Genomic DNA, 20,305 nt, shown 5'->3' with positions numbered 1-20,305 from the left:
AGTCTCACATCCCACCCTCTTCTCAGTTACCTTCATCTGTTTCTTTCCCTTAGATCCTAAAACCAAAACCGTAGAAAACTCTGGAGTTTAAAGGTTCTTCTAAAAGACAGCGAATTTACTTCAGACATCTGTGTCTCCACAGACACAACAACAATCATACAGAATCCTATATCACCTACTCTCCAAACGTCAGCACATCTGAGAATAAAATGAGGAGTTATTAGTAACTTACACCAGGAAAACAGCAGTAAACCCAGACTGCCCCAGGCAAAGTGAGTGAATGGTCAATATAGTCATGTTACCTTGTGTTTCTCTACAGAATCTTAAAGAGGTAGAGGCAGGGAGGAATAGGGGACTAAGAAGCGCCTGAAAAAGCTGCTTTTCACTATCAGTAAACCATAATGGGAAGCTCTTTATTAATGTGGGCTTGATCAAGGAAGAATGTAGGGAAGAAGCTGTGGGACCCAGTATACCAAGGAAGGGAGGAGAAGGACAAAGAGAAAACCTAGTCAGGACCTACAGGTAATGCCAAGGACACATGGCATTAAAATGTAACATCAGGGCTTCCCTAGTGACGCAGTGGTTAAGAATCCGCCTGCCAATGCAGGGGACACGGGTTCGGGCCCTGGTCCGAGAAGATCCCACATGCCGCGGAGCAACTAAGCCCGTGCGCCACAACTACTGAGCCTGCGCTCTAGAGTCCGCGAGCCACAACTACTGAGCCCACGTGCCACAACTACTGAAGCCTGTGCGCCTAGAGCCCGTGCTCTGCAACAAGAGAAGCCACCGCAGTGAGAAGCCTGCGCACCGCAACAAAGAGTAGCCCCCACTCGCTGCAACTAGAGAAAGCCCGCGCGCAGCAACGAAGACCCAACGCAGCCAAAAATAAAATAAATAAAACAAGTTTATCTTAAAAACAAACAAACAAATAAATAAAATGTAAGGTCAGGCTCCTCTTTTATTTTATTTTTATTTTACTTATTTATTTTTATTTAGCCTAGAGCAGCATATGATGGCACATAGATGCTCAATAAATGTGGGAAAGAAAAGGGAGATGTGAGATAAACATGCAGCCATCAACCCATGGAGTCCTTAGAAAAAAAATCCAAAGAAACCCTGAATGTTCTCAGAAAGTATGCCAAAATAAAACCCAGTTTCAGAAATAAGAGATGAAATGGGGCTGGCCAAAGAAACAGACCCAGACCCCACTTCTGCTGCTATCTGTGTAGCCTTGGGCAAATTACTTACATTCTCAGTCCTGCCCATCCCCCTTTGCACCTTTTCCTCATCTGTAAAATAGGAATGCGCACTGTGCTAAATGACCAGCCGCCTTTCTCCCTCTACCTTGTCTTTCCCTACCTTTAAAAAATATATACCGCAGGTATATAATTGGAGGATTAGGTGGTAACACAATACGGTCACAAAATCCAAGGACCAGACAAGTAATATGTCTAAGCCAGCTGGATGTAAAATGGCAACTGACACCAAGCTTAGGGTCAAGGAGATAAATGAAGGGGAGGGAGACTGTGGTACACGGGGAATGTGTGACCAACATACAAAGTAGATGTTCACTACTCAACTCTAAGCATGTTAACACGAGGTGAGGAATGTGGGCCCAGGATTATCAGGTACTCCTATTTTTCAAGAGAACCTGGAAATCAGCATTTTATGTGTTTGCAACACATTCAAAATTTTCAAAATAATGTGGATGCCAAACAAAACACCTGTCAATTGGTTTTTATCCACAGGCTACCAGTTTGCAATCTGTTAGATGTCTCTTAACTGCTAGGACAATATAGAACTTTTGGCATGTTATGGGCAACATGAGCTGGACTGGGAACTTGAGCACTAAATAATCTTAAAGAAAAAATGCATTCTTATTTTCCAAAAATCAACTTCCAAGTAAGCTGCTGGCACTCAACTGTTAAGTAAACTGATACTGCCAACACTTGTTCTCCTGGTCCCCATTCAAAACCTCAGGCACAGGTTGCTTTGCTGTCTCTCCAATTCTGTATTTCATTCCCAGTCTTACCAATCCTCTGGTATCATTATGTGCAGTCCCCTCTTACTTTCTTTTTACCTTTCCCCTCATCCTTTCCAATCACCTTTGCAATCTCTGACGTTTAGTTCCTTATCACTTCCCTTCTGGACTACTTAACCAACCTCCTAACCTGTCTCTTCTTCCCAACACATCCTGAGTCACTAACAGGTCCCTCTACTTCCAGGGGCCTCACTGGTGCTGCTCCAAGTCCCAAGTCCATCAAATTCAATTCAGGACCCTCCAGAGAGCCCCCAATCAACCATTCCAATTTCTTCCTGCAAGCCAAGTATCCTAAGCATATAGCTACCACCTCCTCTGTGCCTATTAATGCTGTAGCTCCCTTCCTAAAAGGCCCTCTCAAAGTCTCTCCAGACTCGACACCCAAACTCCATGACATTGCCTCCATAGAATGAAGTCCTGGGTTTCCCTGGTGGCGCAGTGGTTAAGAATCCGCCTGCCAATGCAGGGGACACGGGTTCGATCCCTAGCCTGGGAAGATCCCACATGCCGCGGAGCAACTGAGCCCGTGCGCCACAACAACTGAGCGCTCTAGAGACTGTGCTCTGCAACAAGAGAAGCCACGACAATGAGAAGCTTGCTCACCACAATGAAGAGTAACCCCCGCTCGCCGCACTAGAGAAAACCCATGCGCAGCAACAAAAACCCAACACAGCCAAAAATAAAAACAAATAAATAAATTTATTAAAAAAAAAAAAAAGTGAAGTCCTCCTAGGCCATCTGAGTCTCATCTTCCTACAAACTCATAAACTCTATTGCGAGCATCACTATTTACCTCTTGCTGTACCTTATATTACTACTTAAACCATGTGGCATTAATTATATGTTTATTAAAATGGGGAGCCAGAAACCCACCACACAGAGGCAGGGTTATACACTGCGTAATTATTAAATACACGCACAGAATCAATTTACCTGAAGCATATAGCATTTCCAAAATGTAAAAATAATGTTAACATATAATTACTCACAACTAAACCATTATATGATCTGACATCCCATAACCAGCTATATAATAAGGCTCAATCCTAAAATGAACATAATTATCAAATACTTTTGGTTAACTCCACATTGTCCTTTTTACTTATCAGATGAAATTCACAATAGAAAAGCGTCAGCACTTTGTATAATACTCTATCTATCAAATATGTATCTTATAATCCCCTTGTTTAGCATATATTAATTTATTCCAGTGAGGTTTAATGCTTGTTCATTAGTTTATGTAGCTGAGAAGCTCCCCTTCACCCCAAAAAAAGTTTTCTGAGGGCTACACTTAGCCAAGTGTACTTTCATACCACACAAAAATACAGATATAGCTTTTGAAACTCACCATGGTCGGGGAAAAACTCCTCATTTTCATGTCATTTATCCATATTCTTGCTACTTCTTTATTAGAAGACTCTTTCTTTACTGTGCCATTGCTTACATCAGCTGAGGGGGAGAAATAATGTACATTTTATAACAAAATATCTATTTTCCTACAGTTTTTAAAAAATTCAGTAAAGTTTACCCACTTCACAAACCAAAGAATACCAATCTGCTTATCTCTAACTTAAATTAAGCATAAGGATAAAAATACTCATGCTATATGTCATTACGGAGGTAAGAATTAACATTAGAAAACAACTTAAAAGGAAACATGTGCACAGGAAATTTGAAAACTATTTATCAAAAAGACACCTTAACCAGAACGCTATTTGGCAGTTTATTTCAAAACAATTACCCACAGCCAGCATTACTCTGAGACACTTCACTTGGTGCAAAACCTGGTATTAGCACCAAGACAGAATCAATCGCACCTGATTTGGAAGTACTTACTAACCTTCAAGGCAAAATAATTATTTCTGGAAGGGAAAAAAAAAACTTTGGGAACTCTACTGTCTTCCCTCAGAATAAAGATCCAAAGAATGAACCTGTTCTTCTATACCAGTGGTTTGCAAACTCTTTTAAGATATAGCACAAGAACCTCTCCATCAAAGTATCAATCAAAGTAGAACTACGGGGCTTCCCTGGTGGCTCAGTGGTTAAGAATCCGCCTGCCAATGCAGGGGACACGGGTTCGAGCCCTGGTCCGGGAAGATCCCACATGCCGCGGGGCAACTAAGCCCGTGCGCCACAACTACTGAGCCTGCGCTCTAGAGCCCGCGAGCCACAACTACTGAAGCCCACGCACCTAGAACCCATGCTCTGCAATAGGAGAAGCCACAGCAGTGAGAAGGCCGCGCACTGCAACGAAGAGCAGCCCCCACTCGCTGCAACTAGAGAAAGCCTGCGCGCAGCAATGAAGACCCAACAGAACCAAAAATTAATTAATTAATTTTTTTTTTTAAAAGAACTACTTGGTTGAGAAGTTCTGAGCCCCTGTTACTAGCCTCCATCCTCCAAGTATACCTGAAGCACTCCCAGTACCTGGTATTCTTGCAATTACAGTGTGAAAATTACACCAGGAGAACAGATTATGACCTTATGTATTCTACCAAAAGATAGGGAGTATTTGGGTGGCCTGTCACTTGGGACTACAAAATGGCTGGGATTAAAGTGTTAGCAAAATAAGGAAGCTGGTACAGAGATAATAAATTTACTTAGGAGCACAGATCTGTTTAATATAACTGTGGGAGAGCCACTGAACAGTTCATAGAAAGAGTTACAGGACTGGAGCTCAACTGAGAGATCAGAATCCAAAGAGACACCTAAAGGGCTAAGGGCTCCAAAAGGGGCAGAGAACATGCAGGGAATTCCCTGGCGGTCCAGTGGTTAGGACTCCATGCTTTCACCGCCGCTGAGGGCCTGGGTTCAATCTCTGGTTGGGGAACTAAGATCCCACAAGCCATGCGGGGCGGCCAAAAAAAGAGAGAGAGAGAGAGAACATGCAAAACCTCGCTCTTTGCAGTTTGACACTTTTAACATTCTTCCCTTTCAGTAAAAAGATGACCCTCTCCTACAACACAAAAGTTGGTTTATCTTCGGCATTCACTTACTATGTTTCTTTTTCAGCCCTGGTCTAGTCTGACAATTTCTCAGCCTTCCACACAAGGATGGCCTTGACTTGTCTTTTAAGAAGTATTATACTGGATGTGGGAGATGTTACTGTACTAGATACTACTCGGTCAGCTCCAAAGCTCTTTTGTTTTGCTCTCTAAACTTTCCTCACGATGGCACAGCAGCAGTCTTTCTCCTCATTAAATCCAAAGACTTTAATGAAAAGCAGCTTCTACTAACTGCTGATCACCCCTAAGTCTCCCAGAAGCCATTCCAGATGCTGCCCTGCACCTCAGCTAGGTCAGGGCCGTGGTCCTGCTCTCCATGGCACAGAATGGAAATCAATCCTGAGACAGTTAAAATAATTTCTCAATGGGCATCTAGCTGCCAGGCTCCAGTCAGTTCAGGACAATAACCTTAAGAGTAAAACTACAGCCAAAAGGCACAAAGGTGTGGACTCAAAGATTAGATTATCTGATATTTTTAATTGCATTTGTCACTGAAGACAAAGTTAGTTCTGTATCACCTACAAACACTCCTTGCTCATTCCTTTAGAATGCCCCAGCCCTCTACTTTGTTATTATTTTTTTAATATTTATTTATTTATTTGGCTGAGCCAGGTCTTAGTTGCGGCATGCGGGATCTTCATTGCCGGGTGCGCGATCTTCAGTTGTGGCACGCGGGATCTAGTTCCCTGACAAGGGATTGAACCCAGGCCCCCTGCATTGGGAGTGCAGACTCTTAACCACTGGACCACCAGGGAAGTCCCTGGCCCTCTACTCTATAAACACAAGCACATTAGAACTTCCCAGCAATCAATTCTGCTACAAAATTATATATCGGGTATTAAAACTTATCTCTCTCAACTGGAAAAATAAAGCAGCTGTTTGGAAGGAGGAACTCTCTATTCAATATCCAGCACCCCATTCCAAGAGCCCAGTGGGATGCTATGTATTAGGTATTAGTATAAATCACCAGGCAGGGAGTCAAATACTATTTAGCTCAATGGAAAAAGGAAGGAAAGAATATCCCTCTTAAGAGTTCACATTTTGGGAATTCCATGGCAGTCCAGTGATTAGGACTCCACGCTTTCACTGAGGCCCAGGTTCAACCCCTGGTTGGGAAACTAAGATCCTGTAGGCCGAGTGGCACAGCCAAAAAAAGAAAAAAAAGAGTTCACATTTTTCAGTTTCTAAAACTATACTACTAAAATTTGATATAGCCAAAGTTAAAAAAAAACTCTATTTTACCCTTAAAATTACCTTACTACAATAAACACAAAGCTTCCTCTAAGCATTCCACTTAAATACAACCTCTTCCTGCCCCATATTCCATTTTCTATTTTTCTCCACGTGCCTACCCCTATCTAACATACTATATACTTCATTTATTTTGTTTATTGTCTGTTTTTCTCCACTCAAATGCAAGCTCTATGAGGGCAGAAATTTCAATAGTTTTCTTCCCAGCCATAGTCTCAGAATCCTAGAACAGGGACTTCCCTAGCGGTCCAGCGGTTAAGATTCAGTGCTCCCACTGCAGGGGGCATGGGTTCGATCCCTGGTCAAGGCACTAAGATCCCACATGCCTCGTAGTGTGGCAATTAATAAATAAATAAATATCTTTTGAATAAGTGAGCAATAAAAAAGCCACTCCAGAGAAGAAAAATTAACTGTAAAATTTATAGTGTTTATGCATAAATGAATTCCTAAAAAAGAGTGATCAAATCACTGTTGAGCTTTTTCTCTTTAGATCTAAACCTACACTTAAAGCATTATGGATTAGCTAGTGTAATGGTTACACAACTCTATGAATATACCAAAATCCACTGAATTGTACCCCTTTAAAAGGTACAATGGTATGTAAATTATCTCAGTAAAGCTATTATTAAAAAAGTATTTTGAGTGCTCACTCTTCGAAGAAAATATAGTGAATTACTATTCATTTTCATTACAATGAAAGTTTATATATTTTAAAAGAAAACTGACTAAAAAACACGACTACCGACATACAATGAAGCTAATGACAAGCAAAATCATAAAACTGTAAGAGTTAAAGTAGCGAAGTATCAGTTTAAAGCCCATTACACCTCAAGCATGGTCCAAGGACCACCAGCAACAGCACCTCTAAAAGCTTATGAGAAATGCAGAATCTTGGTCCCCATCCCAGACCTACTGAATCTGACTCTGTTTTTGTACAAAGATCCCCAAGTGGGACTTCCTTGGTGGCACAGTGGTTAAGAATCCGCCTGCCAATGCAGGGGACACGGGTTCAAGCCCTGGTCTGGGAAGATCCCACATGTCGCGGAGCAAAGAAGCCCGTGCGCCACAACTACTGAGCCTGCACTCTAGAGCCCGCGAGCCACAACTACTGAGCCCACGTGCCACAACTACTGAAGCCCGTGCGCCTAGAGCCCGTGCTCCGCAACAAGAGAAGCCACCGCAATGAGAAGCCCGCACACTGCAACAAAGAGTAGCCCATGCTCGCCACAACTAGAGAAAGCCCACACACAGCAATGAAGACCCAAAGCAGCCAAAAAATAAATTAATTAAAAAAAAAACTCATTTAAAAAAAAAAAAGATCCCCAAGTGACTCAGAGTTATAAAGTTTGAAAAGCACTGATTTAAATGACTGAGAAAAATGTTAACCAGTTATTCACAATTTATAAAACTGAGATCTCATGGTGTTCATGTAGCCACTTGATAATTCCACACTTCATTTTAAAGCTTAAGGCTAAGGCTTCTAAATTTTTGCTTCCCTTGAATTGCATAAATACTATAAGTCCACAGAGTCATGCAGATATCATCTCCTGTCATGACTACTTCTTTTAAAACCTAAGCAAAACCTTAAAAACACACTGACATATCTTAATGAAGGCAAGCAGTTGACACTGTTGAAAACAAAAAGACTTACTAGCTGCTGTTGCAACTGGCTGAGCAATATTAGCCGGTGGCTTCAGTTTCATGAGTTCGTTCAGACTATTATTTTTTAGTAGGTCCTTCAGTTGAACCTGGTCTTTTGAAGGTGCAGAGGTCATGGCATTTCGTGCTGCTGGTGCTGAGACTGAAGGACGTGTGTTTGCAGTAGTCTGAATGAACTTTGTTAAAGTGATGGTTTGTCTATTCGTGGTTACAGGTGGTGTTTTAGTCATTACAATTGTAGATCCCAAAGTCGGAAGCTGATTTATTTGATTCAGCACAAATGTTGTAGTAGATGGAGGCTGCTGCTAGAAAAGAAAACCATATAACCTGTGAAAAATTCTTTATTCTCTAATGCAACCCATATCCACAAATACAACAGGCCATTTAAAACTCTAAAACTGACTTATTAAGAATCTTACGCAACCATTGGCACTTTGGTTCTAATAAATATCATTAGATATAAACTACCTAGTTAAAATACACCATTTGAGAAAAAGAAGATATAATAGTAGTGTTGGGGGCAGCAAGCATAAAATAAGAGTATCCTAAGCAAGCTGTGTTGTATAGTCACCCTACATAACACAAGGACTAGGAACATAATTTCTAATCCCAGCACTGCCCCCAACTAATCAGATAACCTTAGGCAAATCACTTTACCTCTGGAGGCCCGGGGTCTCTGAGGACCATTTTCCATTTCTAACATTCTATGATTCCTGTCCAATGCTTTGTCTGCTATCATACAGACTATACTAACGTTTAACTTAATAAGATAAGACCACCAAGCAGAGTTTTAAATTCCTATGCCCCCATGAATGATCCACCCAGGTAAATTACAAATATCAGTGATAATGCGGATGCTTCCTTTGAGCCTAAGGCAAAGCTACATAGCATTTTATTTTTATAGTTGGAGGGTGGGAGTTAGGAGTTGGACAAAAATGAACAAAAAAAGTCAAGATTTGAGGATAACAAATGTCTGTGACTTCAACCAACTAAAGTAAAACAGATTTTTTTTTTTTTTTTTTTTGCAGTACGCGGGCCTCTCACTGTTGTGGCCTCTCCCGTTGCGGAGCACAGGCTCCGGACGCGCAGGCTCAGCGGCCATGGCTCACAGGCCCAGCCGCTCCGCGGCACGTGGGATCTTCCCGGACCGGGGCACGAATCCGCGTCCCCTGCATCAGCAGGTGGACTCCCAACCACCGTGCCACCAGGGAAGCCCCAACAGATATTTTTATAAATTTAAGTCTATTTCTACTTCTTTCCCCCTTCAAGTTATTTGTTAATGACTTCTCTAACAAGAATCTTCTACATTACTATTAATTTTAAATGTAACTCTCAACAATAATTTATCAAAAGTTATCAAATTTTAACCAGTCCAATACTTTTATACCACTAGAGCTTAAATTAATAATTGCTATGCGTAGGGAGTTTCCTGTGGCCTACTGGTTAGGATTCAGGGCTTTCACTGCCATGGCCCAGGTTCAATCCCCGGTTGGGGAACTGAGATCCCACAAGCCGTGCAGCCCAGCCTACAGTAACAACAACAACGAAAACTGCTATGTTTAAAACAAGGTCAGTGGAACTCTACATTTAAAGCACAATAACAATCACATAAAAATTATATATACCAATGAACAAAAGCTGAAATAAACAAGTAAAAATGAAAAGTGTAGTGGGTTAACGTGTAGTTCACCTTTACTTCATGAATTTTCTATCACTTGCAATAAATAACCTAAAAAAATGGGGGTTTCTTTCCCCTTAATCTTTTGATCAACATAACTACCAGAAGAGTGAAAGAAACATTTTATAAAGTAGGAGGTGAGAGTAGATAGAATACTGGGAAAGAAGCAGCAAAAAGCAGAACTAGTGAAATAAAACTATTTCATATTAAAGGTTATTTTCTTACTACAACCCTAAACTATTTTCATAGTAATGCCAAATCTAAATAATTCTTACCCTAACATTTAATAGTGCTGGAGTAGGTAGCGTCTCTGGTTCTTGTTTAACAGGAACTGCTGCTTCAGTCTCCAAACCTAGTTCTAATGCACTAAGTGGCACTGACTGGAGAGAAAACAACATCAGAGAAAGAAATAAAGAATGACGGCAGTGAATTCTGTTTCAAGAACAAGAGATGTATTTATTTTATTAAAATAAAAAAATTTTTCAAGCTTTGCATTCAAATGGAATGTAAAATCACTGATACCAGGTATAAAGTAACAATCTTTGCAAGCATAACATCTTCACTAAACTACGCTAACACCAGAATCTTATTTTTGCTTTCAGAGAATGTGTATAGTGAAACCTCAGAAAAATATTCCTATAAAGTACAAAGACAAATATTGAGATTAGTGATCCTCCCACAATAACTCTAAGCAATTCATCTCTTACGTTATATATCAAAGCAGAAAATGTCTTGATTTTCACTGCCAAGTATTTTCCACTTTGTGAATAAAGACTAATAATCAACATAAAAGTAATATTCACATGCATATTTAAAATTAACGCTTAACAATACCTATTTCTATAATAGAAAGTAAAATTAAGAAAAAACTCACTTCTTACAGAGGCTTTGGAAAACACTTACCTGTTGTACGGGAGGGGTAGGTGTTGGAGTTGCAAGCCCCGCATCTCCACCATCAATATCAAAGAGGTCATTCGGACTAATTCCACTCTCGCTCAAAGCAGCAAGCAGTAAATCTTGCCCTGGCTCCACCATCTTTAGAACAAAATATTAAATATTAACATTAAAAACTTAAAATGACAATTAACTCTCTTCTAAACATAAACCAACATTTTCTACCGGATCCGTTCATTCAATATTTATGAAGAACCTGCTACACAGGAGGCAAAAAAAGGATGAAAGAGCAATAGTCTCTGATCCCAAGAAATTCACATTAAGATGGAAAGGACAGAAAAGTATGCAAATCACAGAAAGAGTATACGTTACAAAATGCTGTGGGAACAGAGAAGGAAATGCTGAATTCACCTGGGGAGAGAGATTACAAAGATGACAATGGAGCCAAGTCTCAGGTAAGAAATTGCCAGGTAGACAAGGATCTTCTGGATAGTGCATTCAAACTTATGGGGGCACGAATGATGCTGGCACTCTAAGAAAGATGGCTAGAGTAGTTCAACATGGGTACGGAAGCTCAGAACAGAAATACGAGGTTCACAAAGGTGATGGCAAGAGACGAAGAAGTTTTCGCCCACAGCTCTGAACACCATGCTAAAGAGCTCATTTAATCCTGTGAGAATCAGGGGTCACTAAAGGGTTTTCAGATAGAGAACTGCAAGACATAGTCAGATTTGTGACTTAGAAAAATTACTCCACAGCAGTATGGAAGCAAACTGAGAATGGGTAGAGTAAGACCAAGGCAGGGAGACATCTTAGGAAAATGCTACAGCAGATCAGGAAAAAGATGATGTGCTATAACAGTGAGATGTAAAGAGAAAGAAGGGGGAATGGATTCTAAGATATTTAAGGAGAATCCATAAGACTAAGTTTAAATAAAAGCTCAAAATGGAAGGGAGAACATGAAACACACACAAAAAAGCATGAGTTGATGGATAATTAGAGTTAAGCCAAGAGAAAATGAAAAAGGTTGAGCCCAGGAGACCTAAAGGTGAGATATATGGAGTTTAGGGGGAAAATGCCTAATTCGAGCAGGCAAATACACTTTCAGCTGGGGTTTTCCAACTGTACTCATAGGAGCCAAATCAAAGTATTCTACCACTAAGATGGATTTTTATCCATTTTGTAGGGAAAAAAAAGTTTAACAGAGCTTTCTTAATTTTAACTTTTCTCATTAATTTATCTGAAATAACCAATTTATATACACAAACATAATTATGAGAAATGTGACTACTTGTTTTTATCAAAGAACTAACTTCACATTACATAAATAAACTAATTTTCAGCTAGTCCATTTATTCTCAGACTGTGCAATGAAATTAAATGTTTCATTATGTCCTACAAAAAAAAAGTTGTTAGCCAAGAATACCATGACCACGACTTCCCAACATACAAGAACCACTGTTTTAGATCAAAGCAGGACATTTCATAGAGAAATTCTCTACTAGGTAGGTCTACGTCGCTTGTACATCATTTACAAAGATGTGATTTACAAAGATAGTGCTGGAGTAGGTAGCGTCTCTGGTTCTTGTTTAACAGGAACTGCTGCTTCAGTCATCCAGACATCCAGATATCCAGAAATGAAACGAAGGGCAGACCTACTGTTTAAAGGATGAGAGGAAGGATAGCCCAAAGGAGATTTCCCCAAAATTTTTAGAGAAAAGAAAAGAAGTCTAAGGAAGAAAGCATTTTGAGCAGATAGGAGGAAGGGAAGGGAACTGACAGTGACTAAGTATCTTTTACAAGCCTGGCACAGTGTCAGGCTCTTCATGTCCATCACTAGTCCATGACAACCCTGAGCAAGATAAGTATTATAATTCTAGAAATGAAACTGAGGCTCAAAAAGCTTAAATTACCTGCCCAAGGTCACACCCAGATCTAGACTGTTCAAATTCCCAAAGCCCATGCATTCTCTTTCCAATGAGTAGATCAAGAAGTCAATATTGGTAACCTGTGAAGTTTCAATACTTAACTTCGGAATAAAAGCCTGTCTGAGATTAAAACTGGAAAGGGGAGAATTAGTATTAAACAACAAGATGGAAATATGAAAGAACCGGATGACAGAGGAGACAAGGAGAAATGTCAAAATATGGATTTAATATAAAATTGATCCATTTGGGGGCTTCCCTGGTGGCACAGTGGTTAAGAATCCACCTGCCAATGCAGGGGACACGGGTTCGAGCCCTGGTCCAGGAATATCCCACATGCCGCAGAGCAGCTAAGCCCGTGCGCTACAACTACTGAGTCTGCACTCTAGAGTCTGCGAGCCAAAACTACTGAGCCCACGTTCCACAACTACTGAAGCCCGCGTGCCTAAAGCCCATGCTCCGCAACAAGAGAAGTCACTGCAATGAGAAGCCCGCGCACCACAACGAAAAGTAGCCACAACGAAAAGTAGCCCCCGCTCGCCACAACTAGAGAAAAGCCTGCACACAGCAACGAAGACCCAACACGGCCAAAAAGAAATAAATAAAATAAATTTATTTTTTAAAAAAGTTGATCCATTTTTCTAATACATAGTTGACCACACTTTACAAACTACTATCCTAGTACATAGTACAAATATGTACCAAGAGAGCAAACCAATGCTTTAGAATATTTTCAGGGCTTCCCTGGTGGTGCAGTGGTTGAGAGTCCGCCTGCCGATGCAGGGGACAGGGGTTCCTGCCCCAGTCCAGGAAGATCCCACATGCCGCGGAGCAGCTGGGCCCGTGAGTCACAGCCGCTGAGCCTGTGCGTCCGGAACCTGTGCTCCGCAACGGGAGAGGCCACAACAGTGAGAGGCCCACGTACCGCAAAAAAAAAAAAAAAAAAAAAATTCAATCTATAAAATACTTCATTAGGACCAATGACCTATGGGAATACAGGGTCTTAGCCCACTTGCTATGGCTTATTTTGACCTAGGTTAATAATTCCTGAGACTATCAAAATGTCATCTTTTTTAAAGTAAATATTGGAAATAATTATTTACATTTGAAACAAAAGCACATTCTTTTAAACCAATGATTCCTAAACTACAGACCACAGAAAGCTTGGAGGCCGAGGGATCCATTAATCCATGTGTTACTGAATTCAGGAGAGCTTTCTGAAATATATTTTCTGAACAATTAGCATTATAAGTACAAAAATATCATGGAAGAGAGTTATTTGGGGAGTAAACCTGTTGGAGTCCATAAGAAATGATGGCAACAGTTATAAGTAACATTATCAGTGACCTACTCAAAATGCACAGGAATCACAATTTGAGACCCTCTGATCTGAGCAGTGACCTAGTACTGACAATGCCTGTAAGAGACATTGTCTTTTACGAGCTATTAATGAAAGAGATTTTAATTTTATATACATCTTATACACAAACAAAATCAAGGGATCCTTTCTCTCAAGCCAATTGGGCACAAATTCCCTACTTGCACTTTTTTTGCATGAGAAGTGGGGAGGGGATAGAGAGGACACATCTATGCCATTCTCTAACTCCATTAAGGAAAATCCTTAATATTTAATCATATTCCTATTCTGAAACTATCAATATTACAGACTCACAGAATTTCAGTGCTCAAGCTGACAGAGCCCCTAAAAGGTTATATTATGCAACCTTCCCCACATTTTACAAACAAGTAAGATTTATTCCTGAGAGGGAAAAAAACATTTTCACTTTGAACCCACTAAGTATAATGTAAACACAAACACTGTTAGGTGAAAAAGAACTGCTAACTACTAAACACAGAGTGATTCTATCTCAAACAATGGACAAGAAAAAGGTTCCATTTTTATCATAAATACATTTGAAAATATCACGTATTCAAAAATAGTACTCCTATGAAAGCGTCTATGATAAATAAGGACTAATGACACAGTAGTAGACAGAAACTAAGAGACATCCTTGGCAGGAAGAGAATCCTGAGAAACAACAGCCAATCAGAAGAATGAAAGGATACAGTTCCCACTGAGAACACCAACACTGAAACCTATCAACAAGGACAAGGTTCCTCTTGTTGAGACCGAAGCAGATCTTTATAGCTCTGGGCAGATACAAGAGATGTACCTGCAGCAGCAACAGCAGTACACTACAGAGGCTGAGGAGACTATGAAGTCAAGGGGAAAACCTGGTTTCAAATACTGACTACACCATCTGCTAAGTAGTGTAACACAGTTAAGTAATAACTTGTGACTCAGTTTCCTCATCTTCAAATGGGAATAAAAATAGAACCTACTTTACAGGATTGCTGTGTTGAGTAAATATTACACTACGTGGAATAAATATTAGCTACTATTAACCATTATATTGATAAACATTACTATAATGTTCAAAAAATGTTTTCCTTCAAATTGCTGATATAACACTTTATATCTAGAATACAAACTACCTGTTGGCAATTTATTCACTAATTAACTTCCACATTAGTTCTATAAAATACTAGCACCCTTTTTACTCAAGTGTCATACATCCAATATATCTAATCAATTAGCATATCTAGAGGAAACTGGTAGACATATTTAAATGTGCACATATAATATCATTTTAGAAATATCTTTGCTGGACATCCCTGGTGGTGCAGTGGTTAAGAATCCCCCTGCCAATGCAGGGGACACAGGTTAGAGCCCTGGTCCCGGAAGACCCCACATGCTGTGGAGCAACTAAGCCTGTGCACCACAACTACTGAGCCTGCGCACCACAACTACTCAGCCTGCGTGCCACAACTACTGAAGCCCACGCACCCCAGAGCTCCGAAACAAGAGAAGCTACCGCAATGAGAACCCCGTGCACCGAAACCAAGAGTAACCTCCACCAGCCACAACTAGAGAAAGCCCTCACGCAGCAACAAAGACCCAACGCAGCCAAAAATAAAATAAATTTAAATTTATTAAAAAAAGGAAGAAAGAAATATCTTTGCCTGAAAAGGACTTTTCTCTTTACTTAATAGTGCTAAACATGTCTAATTTTTGACCCAACTCTGTTTTTATGTAGCCTGGATGTCGATGACTGGCACTCAGCTTAAGAATTTGAAGGATAATGATCCACTTAGAATTTAGCTGGTTAAGTCCATCAACAAGTATTCATTAAGTGTCTACTGAGTGCTGGTTCCTTAAGAGTATCAGGAGGAAGGGAAGGTAGGTATGAAGAAGTTTGCTAAAAAGGATTTTCTTTACCTAAAAGGATATAATCTGTATTTTTTAACACCTACTTCCCCAAGCAGCGATTGCTCAGTAAAGGGCCCCTCCCCTCACTCTCATTGCAAAACCTATAGGAAGAATGGAATCACAAAGGAATGTGCAGATTATATACAAGTTTCAAAAATGCTTTGAAAAAGAAACCCAAGAAAGATTTGGGTGGGGGGCACTACTTTCTCCATCACACCATCAAAATCAGATGGCTAGTCTTCTCGACATTCACTATACGGTTGGAATTCTTTAACTCTCAAAATAATCCATGAGTAAAAACTATCCGTTATTCCCTTGTCAGAGATGAGAAACAGGCTTAGAGAGATGAACTGTAACAAGGTAACAACAAAGCAAGCTTGTAGCAGAATTACAAACCTAGGAGGGCTGATACCTGCGCCCTGCACCCTGCCCGCCCATCCCAAGATTCTGTGCTATTAACGCCATACCAGTATTTTTCAAACTGCTGGTCACAACAATGCTGTCAAATAATTTAAGTATGTCATGACCAGTATTTTTAAATATTTCAAATATAGAATATTCAAATATTTTAAATACAGACAGAATTAATGCAGCACACGCAGAGAGTGTAAACATTTCACAAAACTGAGTTCTATGCGTGCATTATGTACTAGGTCACAACGTAAAACACATTTCTTACTGCGGAATGCAGTAAAAAAGGTTTGAAAATCACTGCTCTGTGCTATATACTGTCTCCCAAGAGGTAAATAAGCAAGTTAATTTGACGGATTTTATACCATGTTTTTTTTCATAAAAGAGAGTTCCTGCTCTTCAAGAGCCTATCCTTTCCATCTACAGAAAATTTCAGTGGTATCACAAGGTTGTCCTTACTTAGTAAAGCTCAACCACATCAAAGTGGATCTGTCAATTAGCATTAAAAAAGACAACTGCAAAAACTTAAGGATTACATCATCTTGGTTATTAATTGTCTATTTAATGGAAAACAATTCCTCTCGGAAAGTATCTTTACACCAATTTTTGGCAGGCAAAGCACAAACCCACAGAGCCTCACGAAAAGTCAGGTATCTTGCTAAGAGCAGACCTCAGACCTGTGTGCTGTCTTCCTTCACAGGCAAGGCGGCAAGTCTCAAATCAAAGCTCAATTCAGAGACTAAGAAATGCCAATATGTTATCTGTACCTAAAGTCTTTGAGGCGAAAAAAGACTTTAAAAAAACATGAAAAGAATCTCCATACTGCACATTTTTAAATAGTAATCTAAGCAAAACCCTTAAAACATGTAAAACTGACACATAAGAGCATTCAATGGATGGATGGATGAATGGATGGATGAATGGATGATGAATTTACGATCTGTAAGCCACTCACTAAGCCTCCCTTTTTAACATTTACCCAGCAACTAAAATAAAATTTATTTAAAATTCTGGAGGATTGTATGGAACAAAATTAGATCTGGGAATAAAGTTATATTGGGAGATAAAAAGCAGAATCCAGAGGAAAAGAGTAAAGATGTCTTCTCTGGTAAGGTAAACTTTGGAAACAACTTCTTTAAACATGAAAATAAAATGTTCCCTTGCTTGCAAAACTAATGTCCCACTCAAGGCAGCAGCAGCAAATTCTACATTTTATCCTAGAAATTCTGTACAAACTATCTTTTGTGCAGTGATGAAGGCTTTCCCCACTGCTTATGAAAAGCAGTTCTGATTGCGGTAAATAACTGGGAAAAAATGGAATCCCTCCGCACTGTTATCTGGTTTAACTGTTTCCAACTGTTCTGAGGAACCGCGCTAGAGCAACTAGGGGTTTGACAGCTTTCTGGACCCTCCTGCCGACACTTTAGAAACCCTATTCCGTCTCTAATTCTGGCTGCCTAGAGAATATGACACATTTAACTCAACATAAACTGCTAATAATCAACTTTTAAAGGTCAAAGGGGACCCAGTTTTTAACCTTCTTCTCATCAACACGTGTTTAGTACAAACTTCCGGGTGCGGTTACAACTGGCTGGGCAATTCAATGGCTAAAAACGTTGCTTTATTTGACTCTCATTTTCTCGCCCGTTCTTTTCCCACGTTTCTCAACCAGCGACTCCCCAAAACAAAAGCCTCCCACAGTAAACGGAGCACGCACATAAAAAGAGCTTCTCTGTGCGAGGATCAAGTTAGTGGTCCGCAAACATTAACCAAACAGAAACACAAAGCCGGGGTGGAAAGGGGAGGAGCTGGATGCCAGGGTCAGGAAAGAAACAATCACAAGGGTTCAGGCACATCCAAACCTCCTCAGCGGTTAAACCGACTCCAAACCACTTCTGGGAAACCACCAGCATACACTGGTTTGGGGAACTTTAGATGCTCGTTACGCCAAACACTCTCAAAGTAAGCCAATTCCCAACCGCCTTTCCCCTCCACACAGATGCTTACTTAGGGTCCAGGAGGCGAGCGAGCGAGCGAGCTCGAGGCAAAATTAACCTAATCACCGGGTGAGGCGTGAAGGTGGCCCCACGTGCCCCACGTACCGTCCCCATCGCCCCGACAGCGAGGTAATCAGCAAACTGCAGGTGCGGGGGTTCAGATCTTGGGCGACCCTGTCGCCTCCCGCACTCGCCCTGAACCGGAACAATCGTCCGGCAGGAGGACTTCTGAAGGATTACGGAGCTCACTTTCCTGAGAGGCCGGGACCTCGCAGCCCCCGGGTCGAGCCGCGGAAGCAAGGGGGGGTACGGCCCAGTCGGAGCCGGAACCGGCGTCCGCAGACGCTGCCTCCTCGCCCAAACGGGGTGCCTCCGGCCCGGGACAGCGGGGCCCCCGGGGCCCGAGACCCCACGCGCGGCGACCGCAGGGCCCGGCGCTGACGGGCGGAGGAAGCGAGCGCGGCGGGGCCACCGCCGGGACCGTGCCCCCGAGGGCCCCCAGGGCGTGCAGCTGAAGGGGCTGCGAGGGGCGAGGGAGGCCCCAAGCCGGGGTGAGGTGGCGGCCCCCCCCCAGCCCGGCCCCGCACGGCCCCCTGAGGAGGGTGGGAGTGGGAGGCTGTCCGGGAGGGGGAGTGTAGAGATAGAAAAGGGCTAAGGAGAGGACTTACTTTCCCCGCGGGATCCGACGCCGGAAGAGCTTCTCCGGGTGGCGAGAGCTTGAAGAACCAGAGGCGACTGGAGCGGAGGCGGCGGCGGTGGCGGCGGCAGCAGCGGCGTCCGGCTCTGCCTACCTCCCCGCCGCCATCTTGACGCCCCTCCCCCTCAGCCCCCCCGCCCCGCCCCGCCGGGAGGGGGTGGGGCAACGGATGAGGCGCCGCGCGCACGCCCCACGTGACTTCCTCCCTCCCCCACCCCACTCCCCAGCGCCCCTCTCCGCCCCGCCTCCCTCCTAGGTGAAGGAGGATGATTTCCCCCCCCATCTTGACCGCCCCTGCCTTCGCCGCTAAGCACGGACTCCGTCGCTCCTGCCGACCCGGTATCAGTGGTTGGATCCAAGGGAATTCCGGAACCCAAACCGTCCATTACCGCGGCTCCGGGGTGGGCGAGGGGTGAGGGGGCCGGGTTTCCGAGGAAGGGGGAGGGGGGAAGACGAAGGCCGCCTAGGAGAGTCACGTGTCTACTGCTTCCGTCGGCGCTCGAAAGATCTCGCGAGAGTTCCGTTCCCCCTCCCTTTCTCCCTCGCGGGCTGTCGGGAAGAAGGTCCGTGATCTGGGTTGCCACCAGGAGGTCAACCGGTGGGCCGGGCGCATGCGTCCCACACCTGCTTTCAAAGTCAGGCTAGGAGGGGCCCGAAGCTGTTTTCAAAACCTTTTCGATGTGTGGCTCTGGGCCGGGAAGTTACCTAGTGGCGTCTCTGTCACTTTGAAAAGCTCGTTACCTTAGTTAATTCTAGAAAAAAATATTCGCCTACTCATTGCTTGTTAGGCTTGCTCAAAGCACTTTATTCAATGTGAAACCGCAAGTAACTCGGAGCCCCTCGGCTGGTCCACTGCCATGTACAGATCCTAAGGAGTGAGAGCGTAATCAGCCCCACTTCTTTTTTATTCACACACACCCGGTAACCTGAACAAACTATTGCTCTCAATTAATGATTGCTGCAGATCTGTCGCTACTACCTCTCACTTCCTTATTTTCATATTCTCCATTATGATCATTATTATTGCTACTACTACTAAGTGACCTGACACAGAATAAACAAATTAACTTCTTGGTAACCCTTTTGTAAAGTCATTCTGAGAATGCTCTTTGAATCCCTTGCTTAGGTAATGGGCACGCCTGGGTGATTCTTGCCCCCTACCGGCCGCGCTTCGCACTCGCCTTGAGCTCAAAGCAAACCTACTGGTTTGGTTAACTTGGAGGTTAAGGTGTGAGCTCTTCAAGAGACAGTGTGGGGCTGGGGGAGAGGAAAAAAATGTAGTCATGGCAAGAATAATTATGACTCTTCCAATATTCTGTTTATATACATGAATATGTATTATATATGTATACATGTAAACAAACATTTTAAATCGCAAATTTGCTAATCACTGTACCTCCATTATTTCGTTTAATCCATACACACACAAACCTACAAAGGTAAAAAAAATAAAAATAGTTCCATAAGAACAAGGCC

General features: G+C 42.2%; 1 protein-coding gene across 1 annotated transcript in view; it reads right to left on the bottom strand.

Moving 5' to 3' along the window:
* The window catches only part of SBNO1 (strawberry notch homolog 1), a 58,186-nt gene extending 39,255 nt beyond the window's left edge, over window positions 1-18,931 (bottom strand). Inside the window, exons 1-5 of the mRNA XM_082667917.1 lie at window positions 18,801-18,931; window positions 10,538-10,669; window positions 9,910-10,014; window positions 7,949-8,261; window positions 3,390-3,490 (exon numbers count right to left, since the gene is read on the bottom strand). Coding sequence (XP_082524043.1) covers window positions 3,390-3,490; window positions 7,949-8,261; window positions 9,910-10,014; window positions 10,538-10,669 — 651 coding nt within the window. The 5' untranslated portion in view covers window positions 18,801-18,931. The remainder of the gene's footprint in view (window positions 1-3,389; window positions 3,491-7,948; window positions 8,262-9,909; window positions 10,015-10,537; window positions 10,670-18,800) is intronic.
* Window positions 18,932-20,305: the final 1,374 nt, after the last annotated feature.

This window comes from Grampus griseus (genome assembly GCF_964374135.1).
Source record: "Grampus griseus genome assembly, chromosome: 12".
Classification (NCBI taxonomy): Eukaryota; Metazoa; Chordata; class Mammalia; order Artiodactyla; family Delphinidae; genus Grampus; species Grampus griseus.
Note: the sequence above shows the minus strand (reverse complement) of the source record. Positions and strands in the feature narration are given on the sequence as shown.